The 19949-nt window shown below is 39.4% G+C and overlaps 1 protein-coding gene across 3 annotated transcripts in view; it reads left to right on the top strand.

The window, feature by feature from the left end:
• Positions 1 to 2259: 2259 nt before the first annotated feature.
• PSMB2 (proteasome 20S subunit beta 2) overlaps positions 2260 to 19949 on the top strand; it is a 33604-nt gene continuing 15914 nt past the window's right edge. Inside the window, exons 1-3 of one of the 3 annotated variants that reach the window (XM_003989851.5) lie at positions 2264 to 2475; positions 7570 to 7692; positions 10082 to 10152. In XM_003989851.5, coding sequence (XP_003989900.1) covers positions 2385 to 2475; positions 7570 to 7692; positions 10082 to 10152 — 285 coding nt within the window. In that variant the 5' untranslated portion in view covers positions 2264 to 2384. Of the gene's footprint in view, positions 2476 to 6701; positions 6736 to 7569; positions 7693 to 10081; positions 10153 to 19949 lie in introns of those variants that run through there. The other 2 variants (XM_045035534.1, XM_045035535.1) reach the window with 2 other exon arrangements.

Genomic DNA, 19949 nt, shown 5'->3' with positions numbered 1-19949 from the left:
TGTGTGCCTACCCTCCCAGGCAAGGATGCCTCCCATATGGTTGAGGGAAATTCTCTGAAGATAGGGACAGTTGTGAGTTGTTATCAACCAACATTTATAGCAGCTGGGGGGTAGCAACTACCATGGGTAGGTAAAAGGGGATATTGACAGGGCATCAACAGTATCAAATATACTAACATTCCTGAATATTTAGAAGTAGTCCTCTACTATCCCCTCTATCATTGTCCCCACTCTACTGTCTAAGCTCATAGGGTCTTCTGATTGTGGGCTTCCATGTCAAGCTTGGACTTGGGAGTCTTGCAAAACTGGTAGCCTCCCATATTATGGTCATGTTCTCTAGGTACACTGCAGTCATTCTTCTTTAAGATCCTGCCAGACTCCTCAGGGTTCACAAAGGAGCTAGATCTAGATATGGTTCCTTATACTCAGAGAACCAACCAAACCTGCATCTCCTTCCATCTCAAGAGAAATACAAAGCAAATCTCTCTTCTAAATGTCCCTCTTGTAAGTAGGGAAATTGAGGCTTAATAAATTTTGCACCAAGGTTGGAAGAGGTAGAGCTGGGGCCAGAGTTAGGTGTTGATTTACAGGCCTCCCACTATATGAGGGTTCTGCAAACTATAGCCCATGGGCCAAATTCACCTCTCCTCTTCCCCCTCACCTTTTATTTTTGTGAATAAAGTTTTATTGGATTATAGCCATGTTTGCTCATTTATGTATTGGCTATGGCGGCTTTCACACTACAATACCATCATTGAGTACTTGTGACAGATACTGTTTCACCTACATATTTGAAATTATTTACCGAAAAAGTTGGCTACATCATGCTGTTTCTGGAACCTCTACAGACACTTTCTCTAATTTTGAGACTCAGTTATTCTAAGGCTTTAAGTGAAGAAAGTTTCCTCCCTGATTCTTGGTGAGATAGCACAAGTTGGGTCTTGAAAATCTTTTTTCTTTCATACCAACAAGAAGTTAGAGAATCTCTAGTGTGACTTAACTAGAGGAGATATCCTGGGAGGAAGAATGAAGATACAACTTAAAAGATCCTTGGAGCTTTTTGCGAGGAGGGGGTCCATTTTAAAAATCGGATTTTCCAATTCAGAATGCTGCAGTTTTTGTGAATGAATGAATGAATATTGGTATGTGCAAAGGAAAAAAGGTCTGGAAGGATACAGACATCTAGTGGGTAGTTATCCCTGGTGGGAAGAGAGATATTTAACTCTTCATTTCTTGTGTGATTTCTGTATATAGTACAACTGTGTACTCTTTGCAGTTAAAAAGCACACAAACACACAAAGAGAGAGGGGGTTGGGAGGGAGACTCCCCACAGTGGTGTTTAAGAAAAGAATCTTTCTAGGATGATGGATGCATCTGTGTTCTCAGCAGTACAGTTGACTTAATGACCTCACTTGCCCCTGGCATCCATCTCATGATAGATGGGCTGCCCCTAACTCCTCAGGCTTTATATTCCTTCACAGGCAGAGAGCTGGAAGAAACATTCTGAAGAGAGTAAGGACTACAGATTTCTGCAGAAGCAAATGAATTGCACAGTTGTCTTGGAAATAGAATTGGAATCGTTTTGTCATTTCTTGGGAAGCTAGTAGGGCTGGCATGAAGACCAAATTGTGAATGTCAGAAACTAATCATAAAATATTTCAGCTTTTCCCAGAATGACTTCAAGATATAAAGACATGGCCATGCTTGTTCCATATTCAAAAGAAATGGATAATACATGAGCAGTGCAAAACATTCAAACAATACAGATGTGATTAAAGTTAAAAGTGAAATTCCTCCCTTCAAGCCGCTGTTGCCAGAAGTAACAATTGCATGTAATTTGAAGTTGGAATATCTGTAAATAGATCTTTGATAATTACTCTTCATGCTTAGAGCTTTAACTCAACCATATCTTATTTTTGTAAAACACATAAATAGGGCTCTCGTCAAGTTCATTTTTCTGTAACCTGGCTTTCAGAGAAAGGAGTTTCTGGAGATATTTTACCGAGCGAAGGGAAAGAGCCATCGAGGGACGCATGCCATTTCAGCCCCCACACGTGCTCCGAGCTTTACATATAGCGCATGATCTCACTCCCAAGCGAGTTTTAAACTCAGTTTATAAATAAAGAAACTGGACGTTACATAAAGCAAGCAGCCCGTACACCAGATTTGCGTGAGACCCAGGCCAAAAGCGAACGCAGTAAGACGCCCAAAGCCTCGCCCACTTTACAACCTCTCGCGACAATTGGGCGTCATCCGAACGCGCCGGAGGCCCGGGCGGTCGCGCGGTTAGTGTCACGCGAAATCTTCGCTCGGCCGTGCTGTCTCACCGGTGAGGCCGGGAAGCCGGCGAGTCCCACGCTCTGTCCTCTCGGCCTCCCGCCACTATGGAGTACCTCATCGGTATCCAGGGCCCCGACTATGTCCTTGTCGCTTCCGACCAAGTGGCCGCTAGCAGCATTGTCCAGATGAAGGACGGTGAGAAGAAACAGGGGAGGCCTGGCCGGCCTGGGTTTGGGGGCAGTCGGACGGAGTTCGTAGGGGGTTGGGTGAGCACCAGGGACGACTGGGAGGTGGAATCCCGCGTGCCCTGCTCTGCACTTGCTTAGTTTTTGGAACGAGGAGACGGGCAGACTGGCCTAGGGCCTTGGCATTCGCTCCTCCTAAGGCTCCTAGGTCAGTGCTCTGCTCTGGCCTTCGTTAGATGTTTGCTGGGTGAGTTGCCTGTGGGAATTCAGTTTTTATGTGTTCAAGTACCTGCCGGGCACCAGGGTCCCTAGACCCCCGAATCTTTGATAAAGTTTTCCTGTTGTCGCTACTAATGAGGTTAGTTTCCTGGTGGTATAAGGTGAGATCCTGGGGAGACTGAGACTGTGTGTGGGACTAGAAACTTGGCATTTCCCTCCCGCTGCCTGTTTCTTCCCATTTCTCAGCCCTGATCCTCCTTTTCCGGTTTTCCAGGGCACTGGCGGCCAAGTTTTCTTTGTATTTAAGTATTAAGTAGTTAGTGGAGTTCGGGGTTTGGAGCCTTTTGACTTAATTTGCTCTGTGACCTTGTACAAGTTATTTCGCAGTGCCCAGATTTCTTCATCTGTTCAGTCAGGTTAGTAATACCAACCTCACAAGCTTGTTGGGAGAATTGAGTGAAAAAGTTTGGTGCAAATGCTTAGTGCAATGACAAATAGGTAGTAGTGATAATACTAAGTACTTAAGTAATGATTTACATGAATTCATTTAAACTTTTAAGATAGACATTAGTATATCGTCATTTAACAGCTGTTTGTGCTGAGGCCTAGAGGTTAAGAAACTTGCCTAAGGCCACAAGAGGCAGAACCCGGGTTGAAACTAGGGCAGTTTGACTCAGATCTTTTGCCCACAAGTATTGTACTATACTGTCTCCCCATAGTCGGTACTTAATAATTTTTTAAAGATTTGGGTTGTTGATCTGCTGAATCTAAGAGTGTCTTTTCATGACTGATCATAGACATGCTACTGTTGAAAGAGTATTATGCTTCGGCTCAGATGGCTTAATGTTTATTTGACAAATAGGTTTTGGGTACCTGTGTTGCCCATTACAGTGCTGGGTGTTGAAGGGATGTGAAGAAGAATAAGATGTGGCCTGTATCTTAAAAGAAGTTACAATTTAATAAGGGACTCAGATGTGTGTACAAATAATTCTAGTATAAGCTGGAAAGTTATGCTGTGTATATAAAAATGCAAACTTGTCCTGTAGCGCAGAGGACGAAGAAATTGTTTTTAGGTAGTTCAGAAGAAGAGATTCTTTCAGGTTGTGGAGATTAGGTAAAGCTTTGAAGGCAGGCTATAGTTAATCTTTGGTTTAAGGAAAGAAAAATAATTAAATCGGGAAGTATGTGCCCATCACTGCTTTTAGAGGTGACAGGCTTCTGATTGTCAGGCTGTCACCACTTGGGGAGATGGAAAAAACTCTGAGGGACTTTGCTTGAATTCTGTTCTTTTTGAAGAAGAGAGACCTACAAGTGACCTGTTAGACATCTATGGTATGAATTGGATTATTCCTCAAGTCAGATGACTTGAAATTCCATGATCAGTTTATAGAAGTTTTATTTGTAAATCATGCTTTCCAAAAGAGTCAGCTTGTTTTGAGAGTAAATCTGTCCATTATTTTGAATACTAAGACCTTTGATATACAGGTGATTTTAGCAGGAAGTATTGTCTAGGTAGAACAGTAATGAAGTCAGTACCTTTACAGGTATTCTGTATAATCCTCACAGGGGTCTAAGACATTAAGAAAATAAGAAAATAGGTACTACAAGATGATTTTGTAGGATAAAAGAAGGATAGGTAGTCAATATTAGGTTAGTTTTTAATGATTTCAGGAGTGAAGCCTGAGGGTATTCAGAAAAAAGAAAGGTCACTGTGGCATGGAGGAAAGATGAGTTTGAGTTAGTTCTTGAAAAATAGTTGGAAATAATTGCACTTAATTCTAATTTTCCTATAGTCTTTTCTAGGTATAAAATGTTTTATGATAGGAGCTTTGGAATTCTATGAGGACTTTTCCCTATCTTTCATGAAGGAACTTATGTAGAGTAAGCAAGAATGCTGCAAATGAGTAACCTTTTGGGATTTATTTTCTCCAAGTATAAAGTAAGAATGATACTTCCAATCAGTTATTTGTTTTTGTTTTTGTTTCTTTGGTTTGTCACTTTGTGATATTTTGATAGAGAGAAGATGTTTCCCAGAGATTGCTTGCTTATGAAAATGCCCCAAGTCTTCGGTTTGGTTATATGCCACATTTCATGTCTCTTGTCTCCTGGTCTGTATAGAATTACTTTTAAATTACTCAGAGCACTTCAGCCCACACAGAGTGCTTTTTTCCCCTGAATTCATAAAGCATGTGTAATCTGAACTACATTGTCTAATACTGAGTATAATAATATTGTGCATGTACAGTTTTCCCTACCTATGAGTTAGGTAGGGGTAAGTGATAGTATAACCATTTTGTACACTTGAAAACTAGGGCCCAAGTTCAGAGTGCTGAGCCCAGATTATAACCAGGGTCTACTGGGGCACCTGGCTGGCTCAGTTGGGGGAGCGTGCAACTCTTGATCTCTGGGTCATGAGTCATGAATTCACGCCCCACGTTGGGCATGGAGCCTACTTAAAATAAACAAACAAACAAACAATCAGTCAGTCAGTCAGTCAGTCAGTCATTCATGAGTTCAAGCCCCATGTTGGGCATGGAGCCTACTTAAAATCAATCAATCAATCAATCAATCAATCCAAGATTTTGGGTTCTAGTACAGTTGGCTTTTCTCAGTATTGTATACTGGTATTCTTCATTTTGTTGTCTCATTTGTTTCATGTATGTGGATCTTGTAAGTTCTTTGTCAAGGATTAGAAATTCCCTAGTGCTACATAGGCTGTTTCCTCAGGGAGCTATTAGCATCTATAACATCTCCCTTTGCTGTTCACTGGACACACAATAGATGCTTAAAAAACACTTTTGGCCTTATATTAAATTAAGTTCATTTAAAAATTGAACAGTTTACTGCCCAGAATTTTAGCATTTCTCCTAAATGTGACATTAATTCTTTGTAAACAAGCTTTTCTCTTTCCAAAATAAGAACACCTTTTTTTCTCATTGTGAAAATAATGCAAACTTATTAATGTTTTCTGATAAAAATGATGCAGGTTTAGTATAGGCATTTTATTTCTTTTTTTTTTTTTTAATTTTTTTTTTCAACGTTTATTTATTTTTGGGACAGAGAGAGACAGAGCATGAACAGGGGAGGGGCAGAGAGAGAGGGACACACAGAATCGGAAACAGGCTCCAGGCTCTGAGCCATCAGCCCAGAGCCTGACGCGGGGCTCGAACTCCCGGACCGCGAGATCGTGACCTGGCTGAAGTCGGACACTTAACCGACTGCGCCACCCAGGCGCCCCAATCATTTTTAATATTTATTTATTTTTAAGAGAGAGAGAGAGACAGAGTGTGAACAGGGGAGGGGCAGAGAGAGACAGGGAGACCCAGAATCCGAAGCAGGCTCCAAGCTGTCAGCACAGAGCCTGACGTGAGGCTCGAACTCACAAACTGAGAGATCATGACCTGAGCCGAAGTTGGACACTTAACCTACTGTGCCACCCAGGCGCCCCAGTATAGGCATTTTAAGAAATGGTAACAAGCACGAAGAAAGAAATAAAAATTGTGCATACTCTTGCCACTGGCAAGAACCTAGATGCCAGTGGCATCTAATACTCTTCTGGTCCTTTTTCTTTGGAAAGGTAATATATCCATATATGTTTGTTTTTTGTTTTTATGACCAAGTTTGCAAACTAACAGTCTTTGAGTCTCTTCTGTAGCCTATAATAAATGAATAAAAGTGTGTGTAGGAGTTTCAAGGCAGTTTGATACTATCTGCAGGTACAGTTTGTGTGATTTTTTTTTTTTCAGTCTAAGAAGTCTTATGGTTCTACAACTCAAACATTTGTAAAATAACTTGACTGTAGCATTTTGTTCATTAAATCTTATTAAGGTATTTTGGCATTTCAGAAGCTTTCAAATGGCTTTCAAACCTGACTCCCAGGGAAGATTATTCAGCACTATTTGAAAAATGGAAAGTGAAAGTGAGAGTGGGATAGGGACATTTGGGCCTTTTCTGAAGCTACATGCCGAACATGGGGTTTTCTTCCTCAGGCACTAATTGCTATATGAGTATTTGTTTATCTGTGTAATCTGAATGGATGTGGTTCAACTAGGTAAGATTAGACTTTGGGGATTTTTGAGGTTATTTTTAAATAGCTTAGTGTTAAAATATTCATTAGTATTTTTGCTCTGGCAGTCATTTTAATTTTCTCTTTGCTTTGGAAATGGTGTTGATTTACTTTTTAAGGTGATTTATATTCTCAGTTGATTTTTTTTTTTTTTTGTTCTTTCTCAAGAGGGCTCCTTAATTTTCATTGTAGCACTGGTTCTTCATCTCTGCTTTTGTGTGTGTATAAACAAAATAACTAACATTTGTATTTGTAGAGACATTGCAGGGCTTTGTAATCATGAGCCTAAAGATAATGGCCATTGGCTTGGTTCCTTCAATTTCTTTGAAGGTTCTGTTTTTTTGCATTTCAAATGCCTTTAAATGTATTTAACTGTATTTTCAATGGTCGGCCTTCAAATACATTCTTCAACTGAGATTGACCTTAATAAAATACACCAATGGGTTTAGCATGGAGAGTGAAAGAGAGTAATTAATATAGTTGCCCATTAAAGTCTTTTAAAAACAGAGCTGCCTGGGTGGCTCAGTCGGTTGCATGTCTGCTCTTGATTTTGGCTCATGACCTTGCAGTTCATGGTCCCGTGTCTGGCTCTGCTTGGGATTCTCTTTCTCCCTCTCTCTGCCCCTCCCCTGCTCACACGTACTTTTTCTCTCTATCAAAATAAATAAATAAACTTTAAAAATGTTTAAAGTCTTCTAAAAACAGTGATTAGCAAAATTATTCAGTATAGTGATTGATAAACTATATTTATGGCTTCCTGTGTGATAGCAGTAAATTTCTGATGAGGTAATTTTTAACACTATTTTTTTCTTTGAGCAGATCATGACAAGATGTTTAAGATGAGTGAAAAAATCTTACTTCTCTGTGTTGGAGAGGCTGGAGACACTGTACAGTTTGCAGAATATATTCAGAAAAATGTGCAACTTTATAAGATGAGAAATGGTGGGTAATACTTGGAATGTAACTTTGGTTGATTTGTCTTTAAATCTGAACTAAAAACAAATACTCTCTACTGGCAATTCTACATATGAGCAGACCAATGTGGCCATGTTTTTATTTGAATCTTCCTACTTTTAAAACCTTAACTAGACTCTCCTTCTGATCCTGAAGATTTTCTGTAAAAATCCTGGAGCAGAAAAGAGAACCATTATACCACTGATACTCGAGGGCCACCTTGGAGATGAACATGGTAGTATCAGTCTTTTTAAGTGTTAGGTATTTCAGAGGATGTTATTTGAGCTAAGGTATGGCTGAACCTCAAAGCTAAAAGACCTCAGTTGAACTTGGTTTTACTATTCTTTTTTTTAATGTGACAAGTTACTTATCCTCTCTGGGCCTTTATTTTCCTCATCTCTAAAATGGGATGATGATGATAATAATAATAATAATAATAAATAATAATAATAATAATAATTAATAATATGTAAAATGCTTGTGAACTTAAAGCTCTGTGTAATTGTGGGAGATTTACTATCAAAAAGAGTTCTGCCTTGCCTTTCTGGCAGATTCGTGTCTAGGAAGATAATTAGGATTTTTGTGAGTTTCCTCTGGGGCTAATGAGCTCTAATCCTTGTTAGAGGATTCCTCAGTAGGGTTTCCTCATTAGGCAAGCATTATTATGAAATAATACTGCCACTAGCCCTATTATCCAGGAGAGTTCATAGTGTCACTAGCAGGAAAGACCTTCAGTTACTTTACAGTTTAATACACTTAGACACAGCACTGGTATAATATGGAGCTGTGAAAGAACTTAATTTGAATATCATTGTATAAAATGGCTGCATATGACCCAATTATGTAGTTTTTTAGGTAGTAAATTTAGCATCATACATTCAGTTCCATGAATACTTTTGAGGGCCTCCTCTGTCTTAAGCACTCTGGCTAGTACCACAGAGAATTCAAAGATGAAAAAGGAACCTGAAGCACATGGCACTTAGGTTTAGGCAAGTTGAGAGTATTTCAAGAATTTTTTTTTTTTTCTAGTGGCTCTACTTTCTGCCTACATGGCAGGCGAGGGAAGCCAATTATGTCTCTCAAGTACGGTAGCTGCAGCAATATTTCATGATTGGAGGGGGAGGAAGAGTAAACCAGTTGAGAGAGTTGCTTGTTACATGGGTTTTGGAGTTGAAAATCAGTGCAGAAAACAAAAGTTGTGTATGGTTAAAATTGCCTTTAAAATCTTAAATTACCTGTCAGATGCAGTTTTGTGTATATAACCCTGCACAGTAATTCTTAATGCATATTAAAGTTTGAGAACTGAGATAAGATAAGGGAAAGGAAGAAAAATCTATGTATAAATAGGAATCGGACCTTTCTGCCTTTAAAATAACTGTAAAATCCTTAGTGGTGTTTAGGGGATTAGGTGGAGAATTGCAAAGTATTCCTGCTTGTTCAGAGTTGCTCCCCTTGTAATTTAATAGGTACTGATAGGCTTGTTGTGAGCATGAAATTCAATAACGTATGAAAGCACGTAGCATAGATCTTGAAACATAATTGCTGTTCAATAAATATTTGTTAGAATTTTAATCTAAATCTTACCTGCTGTAACACTGGTGTTTGAATTGTTGTAGGGAATAATTTAACCACATGCTGTCTGTCTTTCCAAACTGGCATTTCCTGCGTGGGGCTGCTCAGTTTTGGGTCATTCTTGGGTTTTGGCACTAGTCCCTTTTTACTGGGGGGTTAAGTTCCAAAGTGAGTGCATTATTAAACACATACCTGATGGCATTTCTCTGGGCTGTAGTTTTGTTGTCATTACGACTTTCTTTTTAGAGGTTTTATGCTTGAGATACTCTGTTTTTTAAAAATGTTGTAGATAGTGATGGAAATGTGTTTTTCTGTGGCCTGTACTTTTGAAAATCATTTAATAAAGTTACTTATTTTTTTTTTAAAGAAAATCTTATGAAATATGACTGAGGCAGTCCTAACTTCCAGCCTCTCTTTTCCCAATATCCTTTTTAAATAAACTTTAAAAATCAGCATCTTGAGACCTCGTTCTTTTCTTTCCTAATACTTGTGTATTTGTACCCCTCTCTATAGAGGAAACCACAGTCTATTGATGAATGATCAGCTTAAGCAAGGCTGTGCATTTGATCTCACCATAGAATAGTTGCCTTGGTTCTGTGTTGTGGCCAGGAATCACTGTCAGTACTAAGCAGCTATTTCACAACTGTCGTGTGGGGAAACGGACAAGAAGTAGGATTATACTCTTCGTTCTGTGTACTTTATGTACTCTGGGTGTACAGAGGGTGGAAGGATGTAAGAACAGGAGTAGTGGGATGATTTGGGGTGCTGTTATTTCTTCTGCTTATGACTGTTTATCTCTATCCAGGTTATGAATTGTCTCCCACAGCAGCAGCTAATTTCACACGCCGAAACCTGGCTGACTGTCTTCGGAGTCGGGTAAGCAGTATAGCAAGTAGGCTTACATGAGAGCAGAAAAATCTTCTGTGCTTCTTCTATATTCCTATCATATAGTAGTAATTTTGCCCTTTTTTGGACCTCCTGAGCCCTTCTCATTATTGGTACTTATTCACTCTTCAGGCTGTTTGGATTTGTTTTCTTTTTCTGCATATTCGCTAATTAAAGCCTGAGGGGAAAATACATTCACAGAGAATTTGGATGGGTCACACCAACATGAAGGCCTGAGATAGCCTTTAAAAATTTTCGTCAGTGTTTTCATAGCAAACCATGATTCTTAATTCCTACAGCTAAAAGTTCTTACGTGGTAGTGGAGGTGAGATCTTGAAAATAACAATGCACATTTCACCTTGAGATTATCTGTCTTTCTGTGATTATTCTTGCCATAGCACACAGAATTATTCATCTTCACTTACTTTGGCCTTGTTGCTATCTTAGAGCTGTTTTGGTTCTAGCAACAGCATGTTAAAAGATGGCAACATTAAGTTAAGGATTGAATGTATTAAAGATTGTGTAGGATGTGCCAAGAAACTTCATGTGATTGCTAAAGGTGTGTATTATTCCCTTCCCACGGGGACTAAGTAAATGGAGACTTATCATGTGACCTTACCCCCTGTGCCTGTGTACTCATCTATGAAATCGAGATAACTTCCTAACCCCACAGGAGTGCTAGGAAAATGAATGCTTGTAAATCATAATATTTAACATTCATATGACTTTTGCCTGAAGCATTTTGCTTAATAATTTAATCTACTCACTATTCCACTGAGATACATAGTAGTTAATTCTCTGTCACTGATACAGAATGAATGGCATAAAGTGGCAAAGGGACTAGTTACAGGTCACCCAGCAGGTCAGCAGAGCTACGCTAATGGTGCCATAATTACTTGACTGTTCTGCCTTACATCAGCTCCTTGGTTTTTTGGTAGTGTTTCTAGAACATCAGCACTATTCATGTTTTTATTATGGTTTTAGTTTCATTGGCACTTGCTTAAGCTGAGTTATGACAGGAGTCTAAACAATACAGGTGTTATTTTTTTTAAGTTACTTATTACAGGTCTTTAAAGGAGTTTATTTTCTAGTGCCTAATAACCCTGGATTGAGAACTTCTTAATAAATAGAGCCTCTTTTTCTCAGTGTTACCTTTGGCCTAGGGGCTTGTGCAATATAAGGATTGTGAGATTTGAAGAGAAGCTAGAGATACGATGGTGGGAAGGAGACAAATTTACCTACATTGTTTTGATCGGGGTAAAAGGTCATTGGCCTTTTCTTGCTCACTGCTCTGTGAGAGAGGAAAATGGGTCAGATACGAGCTTTCCCGCCACTCAGAAATTCCTGTGGTATATGGTAATACCACAGCATACTGTGGCTTGCTGTGTGAAATATTCCTGTGACTTGTCAGGCAGAACTGGGATAAGAATTCCAGCTTTGGGCACAATAAATACTTTGTCATAAGTATAGCAGACATTAAGTAAATTAAGCTCCTTTTAGAACTGAGATAAGAGTGGCAATGCGCTTCATGCAAATGCATTGGATCTGGTTAATCTCCTAGCGGACACATTTGATGTCTTAACAAATAAATATCCCTTGTAGACAATGGTATAGGGCTCTAGTAAGTATTGACAGACTCTGCCTGTGGTTCTGAGTCCAGTCTCTGCTCGCCACCCTTCTATCAAGTTAGATTGTTCCAAAATACAAGTTTATGTTTTAGTCATTTTATTCTGGGGAGAAAGATGATATTTTTTTTTAGTCTTCCTAATAAGTGCAAAGTCACTAGATTTAGTACATGTGTACACTCACACATGAGACTTATTTTGGGTCAGCCAGTTACCATGTGTATAACTTTGTGTCTGTAGCTCAGATTGTTTGATTTCTAAGTTGCTCCGTGTGTGTGTGTCTGGGGGTGGTATTTGGTTGGGAGGACATTTATTTATTGCAGAGTACATAATGAATTTTAAATAAACTTGTTCTTCAAGATGCAGGCAGGTTTAGCATTGTGGTTAAGCACCATCTCTGGAATTAGACTGCTTCAGTTTAAATCTGTGCTCACTGACTTACTACTAGCTGTGTCTTTGGACAGATTCTAAGCTTAATTTCTCTGTTTACAGATAATAGCACCTACTTCACAGAATTATTATAAAGATTAAATGAAGTAATCATGCAAAGCTGTTAGCACAGTGTGTGGCGCGTATGACTAATAAATCACTTGTTTCTATGCTGCTATTGCTGCTTGGTTGAAGAAGCAATTTAATAGGTATAAATTTCTTATGAGATTCTTTGTTGTGCTTTTTTAGTTGAACTGATTTGCTGGTAAAGAGGAGGATATAAAAAATTATTGATATGGATAGGAAAAATAGCAATAAACCAACATTGATCATTTAATATGTGCAGGGCTTTGGTCTAGATCAACACAGTCCAGTTTGGTAGCCACTAGTCATATATGGCAATTACAATTATAAATAATTAAATAAAATTTAAAATTTAGTTCCTAGGTGAGAGTTTCTTGGACTTTGAATGAGAAATAAACTTAAAAAAAATTTTTTTTTTCAACGTTTATTTATTTTTGGGACAGAGAGAGACAGAGCATGAACGGGGGAGGGGCAGAGACACAGAATCGGAAACCGACTCCAGGCTCTGAGCCATCAGCCCAGAGCCTGACGCGGGGCTTGAACCCACGGACCGCGAGATCGTGACCTGGCTGAAGTCGGACGCTTAACCGACTGCGCCACCCAGGCGCCCCTAAACTTTTGTTTCTATAAAAAGAATTTGGTTCCTCAGTCACAGTCGCCACTTTTCAAGTGCTCAATAGCCACATGTGGCTAGTGGCTACCATATTGGACATTGCCAATATAGAACATGTGCGTCATCATAGGAGGTTCTCTTGGACAGCGCTATTCTAGATGTATACGTGACCTTATTTAATGCTTACTATGACACCATAAAGATGAATGTTATCCCCATTTTACTTACAAGGCTATTAAGACTGGTTAATAAAGAGTTTAAAGAGTCTGTCATGTGTCCAGGTATACCAGAGACACATATATAGCCTGTAAAAGGCTGAGGTAAGATTCTAACTCCAAATACCATGCTCTTTCATACTGTCTCCCTTATTAGTTACTGCACTAACATATAAGTATGTTTGTGCATTTGGGGAAGCATAAAATTTCCAGTTCTATTAAATGTGTCAAGATCTCTGTATAGGATTATATAGATAACATATAAATATGTGGCCATTGTAGGTGTTCAGTAAGTATTTGCTGAATAAATGTCATCCAGTTGATCCACAGATACCACTGAAAATGTTATTATACATTTATATACTGGAAGGGAATTGCATTAAAATATTTTTCATGAGGAGCGCCTGAGTAGTTCAGTTGATTAAGTGTCTGACTCTTGATTTCAGCTCAGGTCATGATCTCACACTTTGAGATCAAGCCCCATGTCAGGCTCTGTGCTGACCATGCAAATGCTGCTTAGGATTTTCTCTCCTTCTCTTTCTGCCCTTCCCCCTTCTCTCTCTCTCTCTCTCTCTCTCTCTCTCTCTCTCTCTAAAAAATAAATAATAAACTTTAAAAAATATTTTTATTGAATGGATATTACTTCACCATGTAAGAATTAAAGATGAGGTTAGCAGGAAAAGATGGAAAAAAAACTCCACACAGATGGGGAGAGGGGAATCTAGAGGATTCATTCTAGCTTTTTATTTAAATACATGTGTACATTTAAGCTGCTCTCCTTCATATACACCAGGGAGCAGGAAAAAGGCTTATTGGGCTTTTTGCTATGGGTTTGACTCCCCACTTTCAAATACTTAAGAGGCTTCTTTGAGCATAGGTTTTGGAATCACAGAGTTCTGATGGGTTCTCTGGTATGTACTAGTTTGTGTGATCTTGACTAAGTCCCTTATGTTTGCTGAGTCTCACTTTCATCTGTTTAGAAGGAAGGAACAATCAAATGTGGCAGATTACAAGAACTGAGACTTCGCCATTAGTTTAATAAAATATATTTTGAATGAGTGAATGATATCTTCTGGAAAATAGTATTTAATAACTGACGTCTTCATTAAGAAAATGCTATTTGGAGGGGTGCCTGGGTAGTTCGGTTGGTTAAGCGTCCATCTTCAGCTCAGGTCATGATCTCACAGTGTGTGAGTTCGAGCCCCGCATTGGGCACTGTGCTGATAGCTCAGATCCTGGAGTCTGCTTCAGATTCTGTGTCTCCCTCATTCTCTCTATAACACTCTCTGTGTGTGTGTCTCTCTCTCTCAAAAATAACATAAACATTAAAAAATAAAAGAAAATGCTATTTGGATTTTAATAGGATTATTTTGAAAATTTTGTAATGACTTTTAGGTGTAGTTTGCACAATGCTTATTTAAATTCTCCTTATGATTTGATTAATGGGCTATAGAAGGGAGAGTGATAAGTAATGGGGCTGTTTCTTGCTTGAAATGGCACATTTGGTGTAGCCTATTTGAATGCCCTAAAATTATCTGTTATTATCCACCCTGATCTCCATTTTACATATGGGGAGGCCTAGGTATGAACCAGCCAAATCTGATATCCTTGGGGAATGTGGAGTTTCATGGCAAGGTTTAGAGTAGAATGCTGCCCTCCATGGTATGTAGTCTTCAGGGCTTTACTACTGCTACTCACTGGCCAAAGTGTTTTCATAGAACCTTTCTGCCAAGTACTTGGTGAGCTTTTGGTAATTTATTTTTTTATAGGACTATACACCTAAAAAATGGAAATAATGAGTTGGGAAAATATCAGCCAGCCTGGTGTAGTGGTTTTCAAACTATTTCATGAAGTTGCCTTAGAAAAGTCACAAAGAAGAGCGGTATAGTGAAATGTTAGCTGTGTTTCATATAGGTCACGTAACTTTCATCTATTTTATATGTTGGGATTCCATGTACAATTTTATTTGAAAACAAACAAACGAAAAGATTTCACTGTCCCCTTCCCACCAAAGTTTGAAAACCCGTGGTATAACTGAAAGAGCCCTGCCTCAGGAGGTTTAGCACTAGCTCTCTTGTGAGCTAGTTAAAATACCTTGGGAGAAAGAGGGAACTTGGATAATTTTGTATGGTTTCTTCTAGCCCCCAAATAGTGTAATTTAAAGATCTAATGTCAAGACCATAAGCAGACTTGAATTTATTTTTTCAGGGAAAGATAAAGAGTATGTAGGAAAGAATTTCAGATATTAGTCATTTCTAAAAGTGACCATGACTTGTCCCAGTACTTGGCCTCAATTTGAGTGTGTTTAGTCTGCTTTATAGTAGGTACGTATAGTGTGGTCTTGTCCTAGAAGAATCCTGTTGCTTTGAGCCTCTGTCTGACCACTAGAGTTATTGTCATCTTGCCTTTGGTGGCTGGCACAAAGATGTCATGTGTTTATTGGTATCAGTGAGGTCATGTGACCTGGAGAGCAGATGGCCTTGGTGAAACCTTGACTTTACAGGTCTTGTCCTGTAACACAACCAGCCATTTGCTGCACATGATTAAAATGTCACTAACAAGGGTAATTTCGCATGCTTTTTGGCGAATGTGGTTAGCAGGATGTGACATGACACAGCACTACCTTCTTCCTCCAAGTGCCATCTCCCTGGAGGCCTTGCCTCCTCTGTTCACCCCGGTCTCACCATGCCCAGGCTTGCCTTCCAGCTCACCTGCTCCAGATGGGCGGCACAGTGGGAGGACACTGGCAAAGGCAGATGTGTTTATTTTCCGGAGACAAAATGTTTTACTGCTGCAGATGGCAGTGCCTTCAAGCAAATGGCAGCCTTTGACACCGCTGCCACACAGCCTGGGCATCTTGACAGACAGAGCTGGCTTACTTTTGGTGAGGGAGAAACTGAAAAAAAAATCAAGATGTTCATCATGAAACTCATGGAATTTCGGTGCAAACAGCCGTTCTTTTAGACCTGGAGAACAGTTCTTTCCCACCAGACCTCAGTCAGCTAGGCAGTTAACTGGATTTTCAAGATGAGCTGAGCCAAGAGTTATAGGTCTGTTAGTTATTTTGTTTCCTAGGCTGAATAGGACATACAGAAAAACTGAAAACATATGGCTACATTTAGATGGATATTCAGTGGTACTGCAAAACACATGTGCATCCCAGCTCACATCTCACAGGAGTCTCTTAGGATTGGGCGTGGCTCATGTCTGCCCCATCTGAGATGCCACTGTTCTATTTTTAGTGGTCATATTGATTATCTAAAGGCCCAGGGACAGATACTTGAAGTTGAGATGCCTTAATTAATATGACATATATTTTGTGCATATAGTGTTTTTCTACCAAGAAGAATAAGAGTTCTGACAGCTGCACTTTGAAGCAGTTTGCTTATAGTCATTAGGGCTTGACTAAAGTCCATGAGGAAGACAAAGACTTGGATGTTGAATCATTAAACTTACTCATCTTCTAAGAAAAAATGGCTTAAGAATATCCTTTTTCGAAAATTACTGGCTTTATCAGGAATCCTTCCCACCCCTCCTACCCCCTTTTTTAATATGTGCTGTTTTTCCCAGCCCTAGTGCTGATAGAGTTAGGAGTTTGCAGGTGTAAAGTCCTCCCCTCTCCCCCTTCCCATCTCTCTCCAGGGGGTTGTATGTGAGAAGGTGTTGCTTTCTCACTCAGAGAGCATATATGTGCTACCCTGTTGGATGCCTGCTGTGAGCAGAGAGAACCCCTGTTCTGGTTGAATGGAGTGAGCTTATTGGGTGGCTGGGATTGTGCAACCCCATAATGCCAATTTTTCACTTAGAGCATCTTTCCTACCCACAATGGGGTTGATGGTAACTGGTCTAAATTCATACTGTTTTGAAACTTATGTCCTGAGAATTATGTGGTTTCCTATTAAGGTTTGGTGTAAGCCAGGAGCAGCAAAGTACTGTGTCTGCTTAGTAAAAACATGCTTTTACTTTGAAAATGTTTACCATTAGAAGTGCGGGTTTACCCTGCCTTTTAGGATTGTTTTAAACCAGTGCCCTGACCTGTGTGAGCATTCCCTCAACACTCACAGATACAAATACACATACACTCTGACATCTTAATGCCTCTTTTATTCCCCCCGCCCCCCACACAGCCCCTAATGTCTTTATTTTAACTTATTTTTTAAATTTTAATTCCAGTATAGTTAACATACAGTGTTATATTAGTTTCAGATGTACAATATAGTGATTCAACTTGATGCCTCTTTTTTGCCCTGGCCCACGATCATTCAGGGATATTAATTCAGGGGCTGATCCCAAAAACTCTGTGAGGTTTTCCTGTACTCTCCCCAATAACAGTCATCTAAAATGAAGGAGAGTGGGAAGGAAGTCTTTGAAGGGAGGAGTTGACTGTTCTGTTTCTCGACCTGGGAGCTAGTTACACATGTATTCATTTTATTCATTAAGCTGTATGTGTATATTTTGTGTACCTTTATAGGTATGTGTTATTTTACCAAAAAAAGCTTAAGGAAATAAGAAGGGTAAAAGGGCAAGAAAGTATAACACATTTTTTTAAAAAATTGAAGAGAGTAAGTTCAGATTTATCATTGCTTTTGAGTGGGGACAGCAGAGTAAATAGGATTAATTAGATTGAAAAGAAGAAAGGAAGGGAGAGGAAATAATCTCTGAATCTTTATAAAGTAACTTGCCAAAACTCTACGCTGCCTTTTTGATGCCTCCTAAAGTGTGCATTCTGTAGCTGAGAAGTTCCATAAGTGCTGATAGTCATTCAGCACATCTGTAGCCTGCATTGTCCTTGGGGCCAGGGAAACAGACGCAAAGCTCGGTGTGTGCCTTTAGATGGAGAACTTGCACTGCAGGGTGACAAGTGCCACAGTCGCCATACAGATAGATAGGTGCTCTGGGAACAGGACCTAACCTGAGCCTGAAAGGACTGGCTGTCATTAAAGGCAAAGGTGAAGCCAAAACGAAAACCAAAAGCACAAACCAAGAGACAAGTGTGAGAGAATGTGTTAAGTCAGACAGGGGTTTTCTAATGATTTTTAGACTCTGAGCCTCCTACTCCTAATTTTTTACCTGTTTTAACTAGTGGAATACTATATACAAATTAGGGCTCTATTGATTGAAAAGATATATAAATAAATACCTTTATATAGTTTTTACTACATATGTACATATATTATAAAATCTGTAATCTAAATAGTTTGTTAAATATGGCTGAGGTTTTTAGGGGAATGGTAAAAGATTGAAACCAGAGAGTCCCTGTTATGAAGATTTTGATGAAAAAGCTTTATGCTAAAAGCACTGGGGCTCTCTGGAAGCTTGTTGGCTAAGAGAGGGTTAGCACAAGCAGATGAGATTTGGTTAAACCATTGGCTCCTGTTTGCGGAAAGAAGAGAGAAGCAGGGAGACCAGTGAGGATCTTTCATGTCAGTTGAAGAGTTAAGAGTAACTTACGTTGAACCTAGGCTGTTCTAATAGAAGGGCTCTGAAACACCGTTTTCCCCAGGATTTCCTCAGTGTTCTGTATCTGGTGGCTGTGGACATCCAGAAACATACACAGTCGTATATAGTCCTAAATAGTCTTTTCCAACGGATTGGTTTATTAACTCAGGAAGGTGAATCACCTATGATGTTCAACATTCATAGATATTCATGGGCATGCTTAGCATGTCCACCTTAATATTTGCCTAGTAGTATACAAAGCCTGGCTTCTGCACTTAAATTTTTGAGAACTGACTTAAAGGTATATGGAATCTTCAGTTTTCCCTGGGAACTGCCAGCTCATGAAAAACAGTTCAAGTGGCCTTGTTGCAGATGTGGTGGCGTTGGTTTTCCCATTGCACAATCAGCAATTTTATTTTGATGTTATTTGGGAGAAAGCAGTATTTTTGATTAGCAAGTAAAATTAATGTAGAAAACAAATACTGTGTTAACTAGTTGGTATAATAAGGCATCTGTGCCATGCTGCATTTCAACTCATTAAATTTCTAAACTTCTAATTACGGTAAGATTACAACTTTAATAGGAGAATGGTTCAAACTTGGGGTTAATAATGGCTTTAGGGAAGTAAAATGTACAGAAATATTGGAATTATTGAAGGGGAACTTTAAAATCTAGTTTTGCTAAAAATTGAAATATGCACAATATTTAACTTTTTTTGCTCCTAGAATTCAGATTCAGTTGACATTTATTGAGCACCTACTACTTACTAGGCTTTTTTAAAACAATGTTCATTTATTTATTTTGAGAGAGTGTACATGCGCATGGGTAGGGGAAGGGGCAGAGAGAGAGGGAAAGAGAGAATCCTAAGCAGGCTCCGCACTGACAGCATGCAGCCCAACACGTTGCCGGATCTCACAAACCGTGCGATCACGTCCTGAGCCAACATCAAGAGTCACGCTTAACCGACTGAGCTGTCCAGGTGCCCCACTAGGTCTTTCAGGAACTTTAACACAGATGAGCACTTTTCATTCCTGACATCTGCTGGGTGAACAGTACTATCCCCATATTCAGATGGGGCACTTGGAGCTCCAGGGCCAAAGGACTGTCTCGGGTCTTCATTGCTTGGGATCTAAATTGAGTTTTTTTACATCTGCTCTATCATCTTTCCCCTTATTGAGAGCTTTCTTAACTCCTCTTTCTCCCATACCTTCTATTCCACTAGTTATTCCTGTCATTTCTCCCTTCTAAATATATTTCATGTTGCATACCTCCCTCTCCATCCCTACTGCTTCTGCAGTGTCCTGTGACATGAAAAAGGCTTGGAGCAGCAGAGGAACAGGAGTGGTTTTCACTGGCTCCTCTTTGGTTTACAGGCTAAAGTTT

The sequence above is a fragment of the Felis catus genome, chromosome C1, assembly GCF_018350175.1.
Source record: "Felis catus isolate Fca126 chromosome C1, F.catus_Fca126_mat1.0, whole genome shotgun sequence".
NCBI classification, from domain to species: Eukaryota; Metazoa; Chordata; class Mammalia; order Carnivora; family Felidae; genus Felis; species Felis catus.
The sequence above is the reverse complement of the archived record's forward strand: the minus strand, read 5'-3'. Positions and strand labels throughout refer to the sequence as shown.